Source organism: Otolemur garnettii, unplaced genomic scaffold (genome assembly GCF_000181295.1).
Source record: "Otolemur garnettii isolate 467f Iridium unplaced genomic scaffold, OtoGar3 scaffold00020, whole genome shotgun sequence".
Lineage (NCBI taxonomy): Eukaryota > Metazoa > Chordata > Mammalia > Primates > Galagidae > Otolemur > Otolemur garnettii.
This window is the reverse complement of record NW_003852415.1, coordinates 16,279,826-16,295,108: the sequence shown is the minus strand read 5'-3', so window position 1 is coordinate 16,295,108 and position 15,283 is coordinate 16,279,826. Positions and strand designations below refer to the sequence as shown.

Below are 15,283 nucleotides of genomic sequence, written 5' to 3'. Positions count from 1 at the left end.
TCTCAAAAAAAAAAAAAAAAAAAGAAACTGACAAACTATTTTCCTGTGAGGCTGTTCTATTTTATATACCCTATTTGTTTATTTCTTAGCATTGAACTTTATAAAGACTTAGGATTTTTTTTTCTCTTCCATTCTGCATGTTTAGAGTTAGGGAACAAAGAGAAATAAATTGTGGGATATCCTGAATTGATTTTTTAAGCAAGTTCTAGTGAGCGTAGGTCATAATTAATTGCAAATCCTCTGGTTAAAAATTCTGATGGCTTAAAATCTAATGACCAATGCTGTCATTAAGCATTCTGAAACTGCTGTCCAAAACAGTAGCCTCTAGCCAAATGGGGTTATTTAAAATTAATTAAAATAAAAAAAATCCCATTCTTCTACTAGCTCCATTTGAAGTGCCCGGTGAGGCACATGGGCCACCATATTATTAGCAGTGATGTAGAGCATTAACATCGGAGTTCTGTTGGACAGTGCTATTTTAGAGTATGTGTCATTACTTTTTAATTGCTGTGATAGCATTGAAAATCATCAGATTTCATCACTTTGTCTGTTTTTCCTGAGAACATGGCTAATTACAAGAGAGTCCCTAAATGCCACTGAGTGCTCTAGGAGGCTAGTGTGCCTTTGATGCATGTTAGCGTTCCAAGTACCCACCAAGGTACCTGGCATAGCAGGCTGATTGAGTAGCAGTGGTGGTTTTATTTGCTGATTAGATGAACTAAGTTTTTTTGTTGTCTAGATGAGGATGATGATGAACCAGAAGAGGATGAACAGGAAATAAGAGATAAGACTCTGCCCAGATGGCAGATCTGGCTTGCTGTGGAGCGTTCCCGAGACCGGAGGCACTGGCGGCCCTGGCGCCCTGATAAAACCAAGAAGCAAACTGAGGAAGACTGTGAGGATCCTGAGAGACAGGCGTGTGTCCTCATCCTGGGAGGGAAGCTGACTGTTTTCATGGGCCTTGGGTACCTAAAAGGAGGTTACTAGGGTTCTCTTAGCCCTTGGCCTGCTTAGGAGATGGCAGCCTGCTCCCACTCACAACTGTGGAAACTGACCTCCTGCCGAATATCAGGATAGCATTTCATTGGCTGCTGGTGATGGGGGAGCATGTAGGTCCTTGACCAGATAGTTCTTGTCACCTAGTAGATGTGTAGGCTCTCGTGGTCACCCTCTGGACATTATCTTCAGGTTAATAAGTTAATTTCTCACATGGAACTCTATGGGCTCAAGTTCAAAAAAACTCTGAATCATTATCCTAGATTCTTTGTGTCCACTTTACCCATGTCACTATTGGATCCTTGGAGACAAAGCAGATAGATTTTATTCTGGAAGACAAGAGGGACTGGCTGTAGAATCCATACTAAGACAGTCAGTGTACAATTTAACTTGCCAAAGAAAGAACCAGTGTTTACTGAATACTTGCTGAATGCCGGGCACTTTGCTTATTACCCTGTTTACTGTCATGTGATTTGGACATGCTGCTGTGTATTTAGTGGCCACTAGCTCTCTAAAAATTAAAATGAAGGAAGAAATGTTTTTCAGTACCTTGAATTGATCCAGTTTCACAAGGTACCAATTCTATTGTGTAGAGCTCCATGACTCTCCCTATAAGTTAGGTTCCCTGAAGGCAGGAAGTTTGGGCTCTTGTCCACTGCTGTGTCAACAGTGGCTAGAACAGCACTTATACTGTGGTGAGTGCTCAGTTAATGTTCTTGGATGGTGAAGTAGTATTTGTTTATTGCTGGAACATCTGCTCTGGGCAGAGGGATCAGCACAAGGGAAGGCACCAGGGTGCCAGGAACGTTTGAGGAATGGCAGGTGGGATTGGCCAGACTGCAGTTCAGAGGCAGAGAAGTAGGAAAAGAGATAGAGGCCAGGGTGATCTCTGGGCAGAAAGGAGGGGCCAACTTCTAAGGCAACCTCAAACTCACTGGAATGCTTGGGGAGGTGGCCCTGCCTCACTGAATGGATTTTTCTTTGGTGTTTGAAGATTTCATAGAGTTCCCGGCTACCCTTTGGAAGTTGATGCTCAAGACTCAGAATTTTAGGGCCAGCTGCGGTGAGTGGCTCACACCTGTAATCTTAGCACTCTGGGAGGCTGAGGTGAGCAGATTGCCTGAGTTCACAGGTTTGAAACTAGCCTGAGCAAGAGCGAGATCCTGTCTCTAAAAATAGCCAAGTATTGTGGCATATACATGTAGTCCCAGCTATTCATGAGACTGAGGCAAGAAGATCACTTGAGCCCAAGAGTTTGAGGTTGTGCCACGGCACTATACTGAAGATGACAAAGTCAGGCTCTTCCTGAAAAAAAAAAATAAAAGACTCAGAATTCTAGCAATCTCCTGGAAGCTGACTTCTGTAGTAGACTGCTGTTGTGTGATTTTATGTGTGTGCATTTTCTTAGTCTGTTACCGTGGGTAGAGTGCCATGGCATCATCATAGCTCATAGCTCACAGCAACCTCAAACTCTTGGGCTCAAATGATCCTCTTTCCTCAGCCTCCTAAGTAGCTGAGACTACAGGTGTGCACTACCACATCTAGCTAGTTTTTCTGTATTTAGTAGAGATGGGGTCTTGCTCCTACCTCTCGAATTCCTAAGTTCAAGCAGTCTACCCACTTTGGCTTCCCAGAGTTCTTCTAGTTTTCTATTTTTAGTAGAAACAGGGTTTTGCTCTTGCTTAGGCTGGTGTTGAACACCTGTGCTCAAGCAATCTACCCACCTTGTCCTCTCAGAGTATTAGGATTTCAGATGTGAGCCACTGTACCCGGCCTGGTTTTTTTTTTTTTTTTTTTTTTTTGAGACAGGGTCTCACTCTGTGGCTCAGGCTGGAGTATAGTGGCATCATCATTGCTCATTGCAAGCTCAAACTCCTGGGTTCAAGTGATTCTTCTGCCTCAGCCTCCCAAGTAACTGGGACTACAGGTGTGTGCCACTGTTCCCAGCTAATTTTCTACTTTTAGTAGAGGCCAGGTCTCACTCTTGCTCAGGCTGTTCTTGAACTTCTGACCTCAAATGATCTGCTTTGGACTCCCAGAATGCTAAGATTACAGGCACAAGCTACTGCACCTGGCTGGTAGTCTAGTTGTATAATGCCATGTTTTGGTTTTTGCTTTGCTGGGGCTACAGAGACCAGTCAGCTAAACTGCACCTTGAGACAAGGGTAGTCTCCTTGGCCTTACGTTTAAGAATCATTACGTGAAAGCAGCAAGGAGCCTGTGCAGTGAGCATTCGGTTCTTATAATTGCTCTTCACACGCTCTATTGCTCCTGTAGTTTCCTTTATACCTTGCTCCTTTTTATCTGTTTTTGAGTATATTTTTCTGTTTTGAGTATATTTGAGTATATTTTTCTATTTATCTGTTTTGAGCATATTTTTTCCTGAAGCAATTTTGTACAAAGAAACCACAATAACAGAGTTTTTATCTTACATCTAAAATAAAAAATTTTCACAGTTGAGTTTTATCAAAGTAACTACAAAAGCAATTATGTGTGCTTTCAGAAGTGAACGTCTTTATGGATTTTCTGTGTTTCCATGAGAATACTTTGAAAGCTTCTAGCTTAGGCCTGTTCCTGCCCTCCCTCCTTTCTAGTTGTTCCCATGTGTGAAGATGTTACCGGCACGGCAGGGCTGCTGAAAGTTATTCACCAGTTGTCCAGGTAGCCTTGTGGGCGTTTTTTGGTAAAAGAAAACTTAGTTCCTATCTATTTAAAATTTATTTTAATCTGAATGACGTCGCATCATTAGAACATCCATGTAAAAATAATTGTGAAAAATGACGAAGGCTTCTGTTTGTTTTATTAAATGAGTCACTTTGTCTTTCTTACAGGTGTTGTTTGATGATATTGGACAATCTTTGATCAAACTTTCCAGCCAAGCTCTTCAGTTCCAGTTGATTGAGGCCTTTCTACAGTTCTTGGGTATACCTTCGGGCTTCATTCCTCCACCCTCTTGCCTTCATCTGGCCATGGACGAGAACAGCATCTTTGATAATGGACTATATGATGAAAAGCCCTTGACTTTTTTCAACCCTCCATTTTCTGGGGTCAGCTGTGTTGGCCGCATGGACAGATTGGGCTGTCCTCGCTGGACCCGGGGTCACGATCGAGAGGGCGAGGAGTTCATCCGCAACATCTTCCACCTTGTGATGCCTTTGTTTGCAGGCAAGGAAAAGTCTCAGCTCTGCTTTTCCTGGTTACAGTATGAGATTGCCAAGGTAACTCCTTTCTATTTCATACTGGTTTTGTAAATGGAATTGCCAGGCTTCGAGTGCTCTTCCAGGAGCTGTGCCACAGCACCTCCTCCCTCAGTAACCCCTGAAGGCCCCTCATGTGTGCTTGTCCTGAGAAGCTGCCACAAAGAGGGAAGACAGGAGCAAGTCCAGCTCCTTCTGCAACTCTGCAGCTGTTTGTCGAGTTGAGTCTTCTGTCACCAGATGCCTGTCATTATATGAGCAGTTAGTGTCAAGAACAAGCTTAAGCTTAAGCAGGGTTAGAGGATTTAGGGGCTTATTAAAATTGATAAAATAAGCTACTTCCCTGCTCTTTGCATTAATCTGCTAGAAATTTGTATGGATTGGCTGTTCTGCCCTCTGCTGGCGATCAGTTAGTATTGTCTGTTTTGGTTTGCTTGAGAGAGTCTCACTTTATGGCCTAGGTCGGAGTACAGTGGCATCAGCCTAGCTCACAGCAACCTCAGTCTCCTGGATTCAGGTGATCCTCCTGCCTCAGCCTCCTGAATAGCTGGGACTACAAGCACCCATCACAACACCCAGCTAACTTTTTCTATTTTTAGTAGAGGCAGGGTCTCACTCTTGCTCAGGCTGGTCTTGAACTCCTGAGCTGAAGCAATCCTCCCATCTCAGCCTCCTAGAGTGCTAAGATTATAGGCATGAGCCACCACACCTTGCCTTCTCTCTTTTTTTTAATACATTTAAAAAAACATTAGGAGTCATGCGAATTTTCTCTGTATCATTCCAATTTTAATGTATGTGAGCACAGTATTTTCTCTTAACACAAAGTTTTGAAGCTTTAACTACAGGTGACATATCCTAGGTTGCATTAAAACAGAGTGATAAAATTTTATGGCCACATCTCTTTGGAGAAGAACATTGGGAGTCTATCAGCCTTGTTTATAGCAATTCTAGTGGAACCCTGGATGTGCTATTTTGGGTGCACCTATGGCCCTGGTAAACCCCTAGTTTCTTTTACTTTGAGAGCCTCAGTGTTTACCAGACACACAATAAAGCTGCCTTCATACTGTCAGCACTTTCTGAAGTTGGCAGCACAAAGGGATTGCTTTAAAATTACAGAGCACTGCAGTCATCCTTCTCTTTTCCCTATAGGTTGTTTGGTGTCTACACACTAAAAACAAGAAGAAGTTAAAATCACAAGGGAAGAACTGCAAAAAACTAGCCAAGAATCTCCTTAAGGAGCCAGAAAACTGTAATAACTTTTGCCTCTGGAAGCAGTATGCACATCTGGAGTGGTTGCTTGGCAACATAGAAGATGCCAGAAAAGTTTTCGATACAGCACTCAGCTTGGCAGGAAGCAAAGAACTAAAGGACCCTGAACTCTGTGAGCTTAGTCTGCTCTATGCCGAGCTGGAGGTGGAGCTGTCACCAGACTCACGAGGGGCCACCACAGCCCGACCTGTTCATATATTGACCAGACTGACTGAGAGCAGTCCCTATGGGCCCTACACTGGACAGGTCTTGGCTGTTCACATCTTGAAAGCCCGAAAAGCTTACGAGCATGCACTGCAGGACTCTTTGAGTGAGAGCTGTGTTTCTAACCCAGCTCCCACTCATTCCTCTAACCGCCTAATTAGCTTGGTCAAATGCTTTATGCTCTTCCAATATTTGACCATAGGGATTGATGCTGCTGTGCAGATATATAAGCAGGTATTTGCAAAACTGAACAACTCTGTTTCCCCAGAAGGCTCTGTCCGGGAGGACAGTGCCAACTCTCAGAGTTTGACCAGTGTTCTTGAAGCTATCACACTGATGCACACGAGCCTGCTCAGATTCCACATGAAAGTTAGCATTTACCCTCTGGCTCCCCTACGGGACACGCTCTCAGAAGCCTTAAAATTGTATCCGGGCAACCAGGTTCTTTGGAAGTCCTATGTACAGATTCAAAATAAGTCCCACAGTGCCAACAAGACCAGAAGATTTTTTGATACCATCATTAGGTCTGCCAAGTCCTTGGAGCCTTGGTTGTTTGCAATTGAAGCTGAGAAAATGAGGAAGAGACTGGTGGAAACTGTTCAGAGGTAATCATGGACCATCTTGTTCATGTGTTCCACAAACCTGGCTTGCTCGCTCTGTTCCTACTGCCTCGCTGGGTCTCAGGAATACAGAAGTGAATGTAGCACAGTGCCTGGAACACCAGCTCTGGTTGCTCTGGGTGTTGTAGAATAACAGGTTGGAAAATGAACAAGGTGCTTAAAAGGAGCAACCTCTTTCATTAGAGGCTTGGTGGCTGACTTCCTAGGCCATGGTCTTGGGGAGTGTGAATGTTGCTTCTGGTGTGTGTAGTGGTGACTGTCAGGCTGTCAGAGTACCTGAGAAACAGTGATGAAAGCATAATGGCTGTGGAGTTCAGCACTCTGGATTCCAGGGCCAGCTCTTCCACCCTTGGCTGTGTGACCTTGGGCAAGCCACTTCACTTCTCTAATAGCTCTCCCTTCTGTCAGATGGAAATAAAGAACCTGCCTCATAGGGTTGCCATGAAGGGGTTGGTGAGGTAAGTGCTTCACACAAAGACAGAGCATAATCAATGCTTGCTAGTGATAACAATGTCATGTTTTAAATACTATCTTTGAGCCAGGCACAGTGGCTGACACTTTTGATTCTAGCACTTCATTAGGTTGAGGCAGGACGATCACTTGAGGACAAGAGTTTGAGGCCAGTCTGAGCAACATAGCGTGACCCTGTCTCTATGAAAAAATTAGTTGCATGTGGTAACTTGCACTTGTAGTCCCAGTTACTTGGGAGGCTGAGGCAAGAGGATCACCTGAGCCCAGGAGTTTGAAATTGCATAGAGCTGTGATGGTGTCACGACACTCTACTTGGGCAATAGCACAAGACTCTGTCTCAAAAAACAAACAACCAAATACAGTATTTGGAGGAACATATTAGCTTCTCAGAATCTTTGCTGTTGCTTTACTCTGACTTTTATAAAACAGGGAAAATTATCTCTAGGGAGTATTTTACTTTATTTTTTATTTCTTCCACTGGAATTTTGTTCACTTCATGTGAGCATTACTTTAAATTGAAAGGTCTTCCTTCCTCTCGGTAAGATTTGCATTCTGCTGATCAAAAGGTAGATATCTTTAGAAAACAGAAGCAAGGAGTTTGTATGTGACTTCTAGATAGACTCAGTGTGATGTAGAAACCACAGAACCCTGGCTTCTGCCGCCTTCTGGCCTTGCAGAAGCCACATCACCTCACCTTATGCTCACATACCTGGGGGGACAACACTCTTCTACCCCCTCTGTGTCAGTTATTACTGACATGTGTCATCACTAAAGCTTCTTTTTCTCCTGTGACATAGGTGAGAGAACTTGTTTCAGAGTTACATGAGCCTTTGCCTTGCAGGGTAGACGGTAGAGAGGTCCATGCTACGATTCCTGAGACCGGCTTAGTACATCGGATCAAAGCTCTGTTTGAAAACGCAATGCGGAGTGACAGTGGCAGCCAGTGCCCCTTACTGTGGAGGATGTATTTGAACTTTTTGGTAAGAAGATATTTAGAGTTTTTCTTTTCATGCACAGCTCCAGTTCTTCCTGAAAAGTGTCCAGTAGCCACTACATGGAGAGCTGGGAGGTGGGCTTATTACCTTCTTGGCTTCGGTTAATCCTTAGGGAAACCATGATAAATAATGTTCAGTCTCTGAGGACTTGGGAAGGGGTTGCAAGTTGCATATTCCTCAGAGTATTTGGTAGAATGCGGTCGAAGAGTAATTACTAGATGATTTGGTGTGGTACGACTCAATGTGGCTTTCCCTCTATTAACTTTATTAAGTCAACAACTTGGAAAATGGTCTAAGTAAGAGTTTCCCTTTGAAAGAGACCTATATTCTTTGCCATCTTGCTCATAAGAATTTCCTAATTCTGTTTTGTTATTAAAAGATAAGATTCAATCTGTATTATGGTTTTTAAAGTCAACATTTCCAAAGCAGCTTTGTATCTTTTAAAAGTACCATGGTGACTAAAGATGGTGAGACACTGTACAATTCTGGGAATGTGAATGTACGGACTGAATGGTGGTTCCTGTCTACAGCGGTGCCACCTTGAATCTTGCCCTCAATCTTGTGTAAACAGTGGTTCTTTGGCTTCATAGAGTCTGTGGATTGGCTCAACCCTGGATTAAAGGTCTGGTATTGGGATTGGCCTCATTTACTTTAATGTATCTATTGCCAATTTATTATTGCCATGTTTTTAGTCTTCTAAGCCTCTTGCTTATTTTATTTTATTTTATTTTACTTTTTGAGACAGACTTTCACTGTGTCGCCCCTGGTAGAGTATTGTGGAGTCACAGCTCACAGCAACCTCAAACTCCTGGGCTAAAGAGATTCTCTTGCCTCACCTTCCCAAGTAGCTGGGACTATAGGTGCTGCCACAACACCTGGCTATTTTTTTGTTGCAGTCGTCATTGTTGTTTAGCTGGCCAGGGCCGGGTTCAAACCTTCCAGCCCCAGTGTATGAGGTTGGCACCCTAACTACTGAGCTTACTTTAGTTCAAGGCTACTCAGTTATATCCATGTGACCTCCAATGAACATTGTGCCTTTGGAAGCCAGAAGTGACCTTCCTTTTTCATATATCTTTTTTTTTTTTTTTTTTTTTTTTTTGAGACAGAGCCTCAAGCTGTCCCCCTGGGTAGAGTGCTATGGCACCACAGCTCACAGCAACCTCCAACTCCCGGGCCCAAGCGAGTCTCCCGCCTCCGCCTCCCAAGCAGCCGGGACCACAGGCGCCCGCTACAACGCCCGGCCATTTTCTGGTTGCAGCCGTCATTGTTGTTTTGGCGGGTCCGGGCTGGGGACTCGAACCCGCCACCCTAGGTGTACGTGGCTGGCGCCTTAGCCGGCTGAGCTATAGGCGCCGAGCCCCTTTTTCATATATCTTATGTATTTCTCTGATTATTCCTATAGGGTGAATTTTCAAAACTTAAAGTATTTGAACATTTTCATTTGATATATGACAAACCTGGGATGTAAAGAGATACAGAGAGAGTGAGATGTTAAGAGAGGTTTGGGCTACTCTAAGATCCTGTCTTTGATTCCAGAATTCATTTGGGTATTCTTCCCTGACCTCTGAAAGAGGCCATGTGCTGAAGGCCTGAGAGGCTGGTTAGGACATATCATCTCAGGACAGCCACTCATTAGCACTCCTGGGAAAACAGTGGGCATGTTCTTGAGAGAAGTTGACGTTTTTTAAGGTATTATTACAAAACATTGTTTATTTCTCTACATTTATTCTTCAGATTTGAAAGCTCCCATTTTCTAGTTTAACTTCCTTGTTTGAGATGAAAAGTCCAGAGGGCCAGAGGGCACATGCTGGTTTGGTGTTCAGAGCTCATTCATGGCCTGTGAGCAGCATTAATCAGAGACAGCAGTGTGGTGCAGCCGAGTTGGGAGATGTGGGTTTTGGTCAAATCTCCATTCCTGTCTTTAGGCTCCTTAGCTGAGGAGCTGATTACATGCTCCCTGACATTTCTAGCACAAGTACTTTGCTAGTCTTTCTAAGCAAATGAAAGTCCTTTACCTTTAAAAAGGGAGAGCTGGCAAATTTGCCGGTATAACTTGCTCAGTCTTTTAGAGATAGAGACAAGGTAGGATGCAAACATAGAACATTTTTACTGAGAATCTGCCATGAACCAAGTATCTGGGTGGGCTCCTAGCACTCGGTGTTAAACACTGAAAAAACCCAAATTAGGATCAAAATGCAAGGAGTAGGCAGCAGGTGCCAGGACAGGGCAGGAAAGGGAGCCATCCTGGGGGTGAGGCTGTGCATAGGAGGGCTGTTTGGCTGTGCATTTGTGCCTGCCTCTGTATGTGTGGACATACACGTGTGCATCCTTACACACATGCTAGCTTATTTGCTTGCTTGCTTTTTTCCCTTGCAAAAATGATTAAAGGAATTAAAACTTATTATTGGCCATGGAGAATATTGAGGGAGGGGAGGAATTAGACAAATAGTTAGCAGTTAAAATTTTCCATTAAGTTTGGAACTTAGGTTACAACCTCAGTTTTAGGAGCGAGTTTCAAAGGAACTTTTCTGCATATATGCTTTAACATTTTTAGCCAAACTTCTTTTTCTGTTTTGGCTAAAATTGCAATTATTTTCAAGATCCTTAGAGTGTTTAATTTGGTCTTCTACCTACACAATATAGAAGGAAGTATAAGCCAGTGAGCTGCTCTCATAGGGCTGATGAAAGAAGTCTTAATACGTAGAAAGGAAACAGTGGTATTTCTGGATTGTTAGTCATTAGATTTTCTTTTACCCTGTATAATTTCTCTTCCATCCTGTTGGCAGCTGGCAGAATCTTAGGATATATTGAAAGCCCATCATTTACAAGAGCTAGTGGGAGGGAAAAGAATCCTTTTCAGTTCCCGTTTCCAGGGATGAATGAATAAAGCTCTCAGCAGAGTGTCAGTCTCCTCTTAGAAATATGCAGGGGAAGAATTATAGAGATGTATTTTTTTTTTTTATTTATGGAGGGTTGGATATCAGTTTTGTCAGATTACTTAAAGAACTTGTATAAGCTAACAGTTGCTCAGATTTATTTATAATAAGATAAGTAAGAATAGAGAATCAAATTTTGCAAAAGACGAAAGACCTTCAGCCTTCTCATTTTCTTAGAGATGTTGCCTCTCCTGTGTGGAGGTGGCACACACCAGATAAGAAGGTACACAAATGCCAAAACAAGAGATTACTAAGCACCAGCCAGCTTCTCTAAAGGGAGAGCTCAGACACTGGGTACGTGAGTGACAAAGCTGGCCGACACACAGCTGCCACTGTTACTCACCCCAGCTTCCCATGGAGGAGAGAATTAGTAATGGTCCAGCTCAGGTCTGATTCACAGTGTGTGTTCATGAGTGTCTTGTTGGCTTAGTTCTTCAGGTGGCATGTGTTCAACTTGGTTCCTGGGGCTTTGAGTGAGGGGAGAGCAGAGTTCAGTGTAAGATATCCATTCCCACTTCCTCTGGACTTGGTGGAATCAGAGGTTTACTTGGAGGCTTTCATAACAGCTTTGCTCCTTCACTAGCTGTGTTTTCTTTACTTCTGTGCAAAGACCCAGTTAATGCCCTGAGATGCTCCCACTGTGCCTGGGAGACACATTTACAATCCTGTCACCCTGGGGAGACAGACACAATACCATAGGAACTCCAGAAAAGAGAGTTGCTGCCTGGTGATGTTTCAACTCTGACTTAGGGATTTTACAAGGAGTCTTGTTTGTCAAGGTGAGGAAATTTAGATGGTGAAGAGGGAGGTCTAGGAAAGCCAGTAGTGCCCATGAACTTTTTCCTTCTTGAGGCGGTTCTCTAGTCAGAGGGCAAAGGTATATACAAGGCCAAGTCTTGATAAGGAAACCATGGACCTTGATAAGGAAGCCAGTCACCACCAGGGCCGCACTTGGTGGTGAGCCCCTCTGCCCTGACACAAGGAAGGCACCTTCTAGCAGGTGCTAGACAGAGGAAACACAAAGGGCAGTTCTCACTGGAGGCTAGCCAACCGTGTTTGTGGGCTTGTCAAGTTCTGGGATTAGCTGTATGTAGTTGTGAACATGCAGTAATACAGCAGTTCTCAACCTGTGGGTCACGACCCCTTTATAACAATGAAAATACATCCTGCATATCAGATACTTACATTATGATTCATAACAATAGCAAAATTATAGTTATGAAGTAGCAACGAAAATAATTTTGTGGTTGGGGGTCACCACAACATGAGGAACTGTATTAAAGGGTTGTGGCATTAGGAAGGTTGAGAACCACTGCAGTAATACAATTTTTCTTTATTCTTTCAAAAAGGAAAAAAGGACTTCAATTTGGTCAATATGTTAGGAGACGACATTGAAGTATGTTGATGTAAGAAAGAAGGACAGCTCACACCAGCTCTTTACTTACAAATTAAGAGGCCCAGCCTTAGAACTGGAGGCTCACCTCAGAGGACACACAGGAGTCCTCTGAGCCACGTGGGTCTCTCTGGATAGTACTTGAAGATGCTGGGAGAAAGCTTTATCTGAAGTAAGGTCACCACAGATGCTGGTTCTAGCTCAAAATTGTGGTCCCCATGACTGTGGAGTTGGCCTTAATGAATTGAAAAGGCCAGCATGGGGTCACATTCCTGTAGTCCTAGCCAGTCAGGAAGTAGAGGCATGAGGATTGCTTGAACCCAGGAGTTCAAATTTAGTCTGGGTAATGTAGCAAGAACACTGTCTCTTTAAAACAAAAATCAAAAAGAGAGTGAGGCCATACTTAGATGGAGTTCCTGGATACCATTGACTGGATTTCAGGGAGACCCATCAACAACCCTTGCTTGGTCTCATGATGGATGCTCTGCACTGGCCACATGGGGGAAGCACCAGCGTCCACTAGGACACTTTCCTGAGGGAACAGAAAGTCTGAAGGAGGTGGGCAGATGGAAAAGAGACAGACTTCATCTCCACAAGCTCTGTTTGGGCCCACTCCCGCTGCACATGCCTCCTATCGCCTACCCACCTGTGGAGCTGCTCTGGTGGGCTGAGGTTCCTGGAATGGCTTGATGGGGGCGCCTTGTCAGGGGAGGTCCCAAGCTCTATCTCCTTCCACACTGGGCTGGGAAAGAGATTGGGTGGCTGTGAGTTGAGATGAGGGTTTTATATCTACAGAGAAAAATATGTGAGTATCTGCACTTTCTGAGACAGAGATTTCTGACAGAACTTTGACCTTTAATACAGTGGTTGATCACAGTCCTGGTTGTCTCATTTCTCTAAAGATAGTTTTCAGAAAATAGCAAGTATTAAAGCAAATTTTCTATTTTTTTTTTCTAAGATAAATACTATAGAAGAACCTTTGTCTGTTTGTGTAAGGTCATCAGCTTCATCTTACTGACACATCTCCTTACATGCTGTTACTAACGCTAGGGTGTAATGGCTCCCTGCTCAGGAGAGGGTGCAAAACTCTGAAAAGTCAGGAGTGTTAAAGGTCAGCACTCTGGGGCCACTTGTGGAGGAGAAATGGGTTTGTTGATACTCATCAGCCACTGTGGTGGTGCTGGGCCCTCCCCACAGGCCAACTGAAGGTAGCCGAGGAGCCCTGAGCAGATCAGTGCAGGGTGTTCTATAGCCCGAGCCTCTGTGTTTCAATTAATCTTTTTTGTATTTTTTCCCCCCTCATCTCAGGTTTCCTTAGGAAATAAAGAAAGAAGCAAAGGTGTATTCTACAAAGCACTTCAGAATTGTCCTTGGGCAAAGGTAAGTTTGAAGACCATGATATCTTCAGATTCCCAAGGACCTTCCTGCCAGGCCTCAGTCCTGCCAGTGTCTCCCTGACCTACCCGTGTCACTGGGCACCTTCACTCTGGATACTAGTACCCTGTCTCAAGGCACTTTCAGAGTCTTTTCCTAGTAAGACTGTCCCTCTTTGAGTCAGCCTGACAGACATTGGTTTCCTTTCCCTGCACTAGAACTGGTGCTTCACGGCACCTTGCTGTGGGTAGTGGTTTCCCAACATCTGCAGAGTTCAGCCCAGATGCTGAGAGAGTTGGGATCCATGTCCCAACTGTACTTGGAGAGCCCAGGTCAGTGGACATTCAGGAATCAGGGTGATGGGGAATGCAGTGTCTGTCAGCAACCTCTAGCCCCACTTCTGAAGGGAGGCCTCCCTTGGAGTGTACTCTGCTCTGCTTTTGTGATTGCGGTGTCCCTTCTGGCTGTGCCTGGGTGGGAAAGCCCAAGTGAAGGGTGACTGGGCTGTGGAGGTGCAGGAGCGCAGGCTGGCCAGTGACCTGTGCCTTTTCCCTGAGCTCTTCATGCTAATAGGAGGTAGCTGGCTGACGAGGGAATGGTTCCTCCCTGCCCCAGGTGTTGTACATGGATGCCGTGGAGTACTTCCCTGAGGAGATGCAGGAGGTCCTGGATCTGATGACTGAGAAGGAGCTCCGGGTGCGCTTGCCGCTAGAGGAGCTGGATCTCCTGCTTGAGGACTAGAGGCCAGGAGGGAACCAGGGCGGGGAGTCGTGACAGAATGCATGTTAGGAGACCTCTGCTTTTAAAGTGTTCTTTCTTGGTAATTTGTGTCTCGGTTGCCAGTCTCTCACATCTTACACATTTGGGGGGTGTATAAGTGACACAAAACTACTGTTTTACATATTATATATGTGAACATGTGTATATGTGTATGTACATAGACAAAGAATCACATGAGTGATAATTAAATCAATGATAGTTGAGGTGTGAGTTCTTGTTCTTTTTGCTCTCCCTATGCCCAGCCAGCACCAGCCCCACCACAGGGAACGTGTCTGCTTGGCTGACAGCCTTGGTGGTCTTACTAGGCCCCTCCAGGGTGGTTTGGATGTAAAGGTCTGGTTACTCAGCATTAAGACTTCGTCCAGGCTGGATAGTGGGAGAGCAGATTTTGCTCTTAACTTCACACCAGCAGGGTGGAGAATCATTTATTAGGTGTGTGGAGAGCCTCTCCTTACTCCCTAAGTCCTGCTTGGTGACTCCTGAGTCTGTGGACCAACAGCCTGCCCTTGGAAATGCAGACTCAACCCCACTCAGCCAGACTGCTGAGCTAGTCTTTTCCCTGAAGGGACGCTTGCTAGTGAGCACGACCCCAGGCCCTTTGGGCCTCAGGTTTGCCCCAGCAAAGCCTGCTCTGCCTGCAGGGGACAGGGAAGGTGCTCTTTGCTGTCTGTGTAGCAACACTGAGATAAGAATGCCAAGATCAGGCATGTTCTGGTTTTGACTTCTGAGAGCTGTGAATAGAATAAAATGTAAGTATCCACATTTGGGCTATTTTCAGTTTCTGGTGAGATTGTTGAGTGCCCGTGTCATTTTCACTATTAACATATGGCTGGGATGCTTCTTATCTCCCTTGAGCGCCTGTTGTAAAGTGGGTAGCATCTCTCTGACCTTTTTTTTTTTTTTAAGCATCATTTTTAGAATCACTGAAGACTTACATTTTCCTTGGCACCTTGTTTGGAAAAGCCAGTGTATAATTTTGGTAACTGAGGGCCATCTCTGAGAGGAAGGAGACAGTGCTGGAGCACTTGAGGGCAGTGTCTGCCCCCTC

At 44.5% G+C, this 15,283-nt stretch overlaps 1 protein-coding gene across 1 annotated transcript in view; it reads left to right on the top strand.

The window, feature by feature from the left end:
* The window catches only part of NRDE2 (NRDE-2, necessary for RNA interference, domain containing), a 51,245-nt gene extending 36,966 nt beyond the window's left edge, over nucleotides 1-14,279 (top strand). Inside the window, exons 9-14 of the mRNA XM_003786982.3 lie at nucleotides 740-915; nucleotides 3,828-4,214; nucleotides 5,343-6,271; nucleotides 7,599-7,737; nucleotides 13,390-13,461; nucleotides 14,071-14,279. Of these exons, the coding sequence (XP_003787030.1) occupies nucleotides 740-915; nucleotides 3,828-4,214; nucleotides 5,343-6,271; nucleotides 7,599-7,737; nucleotides 13,390-13,461; nucleotides 14,071-14,196 (1,829 nt within the window). The 3' untranslated portion in view covers nucleotides 14,197-14,279. The remainder of the gene's footprint in view (nucleotides 1-739; nucleotides 916-3,827; nucleotides 4,215-5,342; nucleotides 6,272-7,598; nucleotides 7,738-13,389; nucleotides 13,462-14,070) is intronic.
* Nucleotides 14,280-15,283: the final 1,004 nt, after the last annotated feature.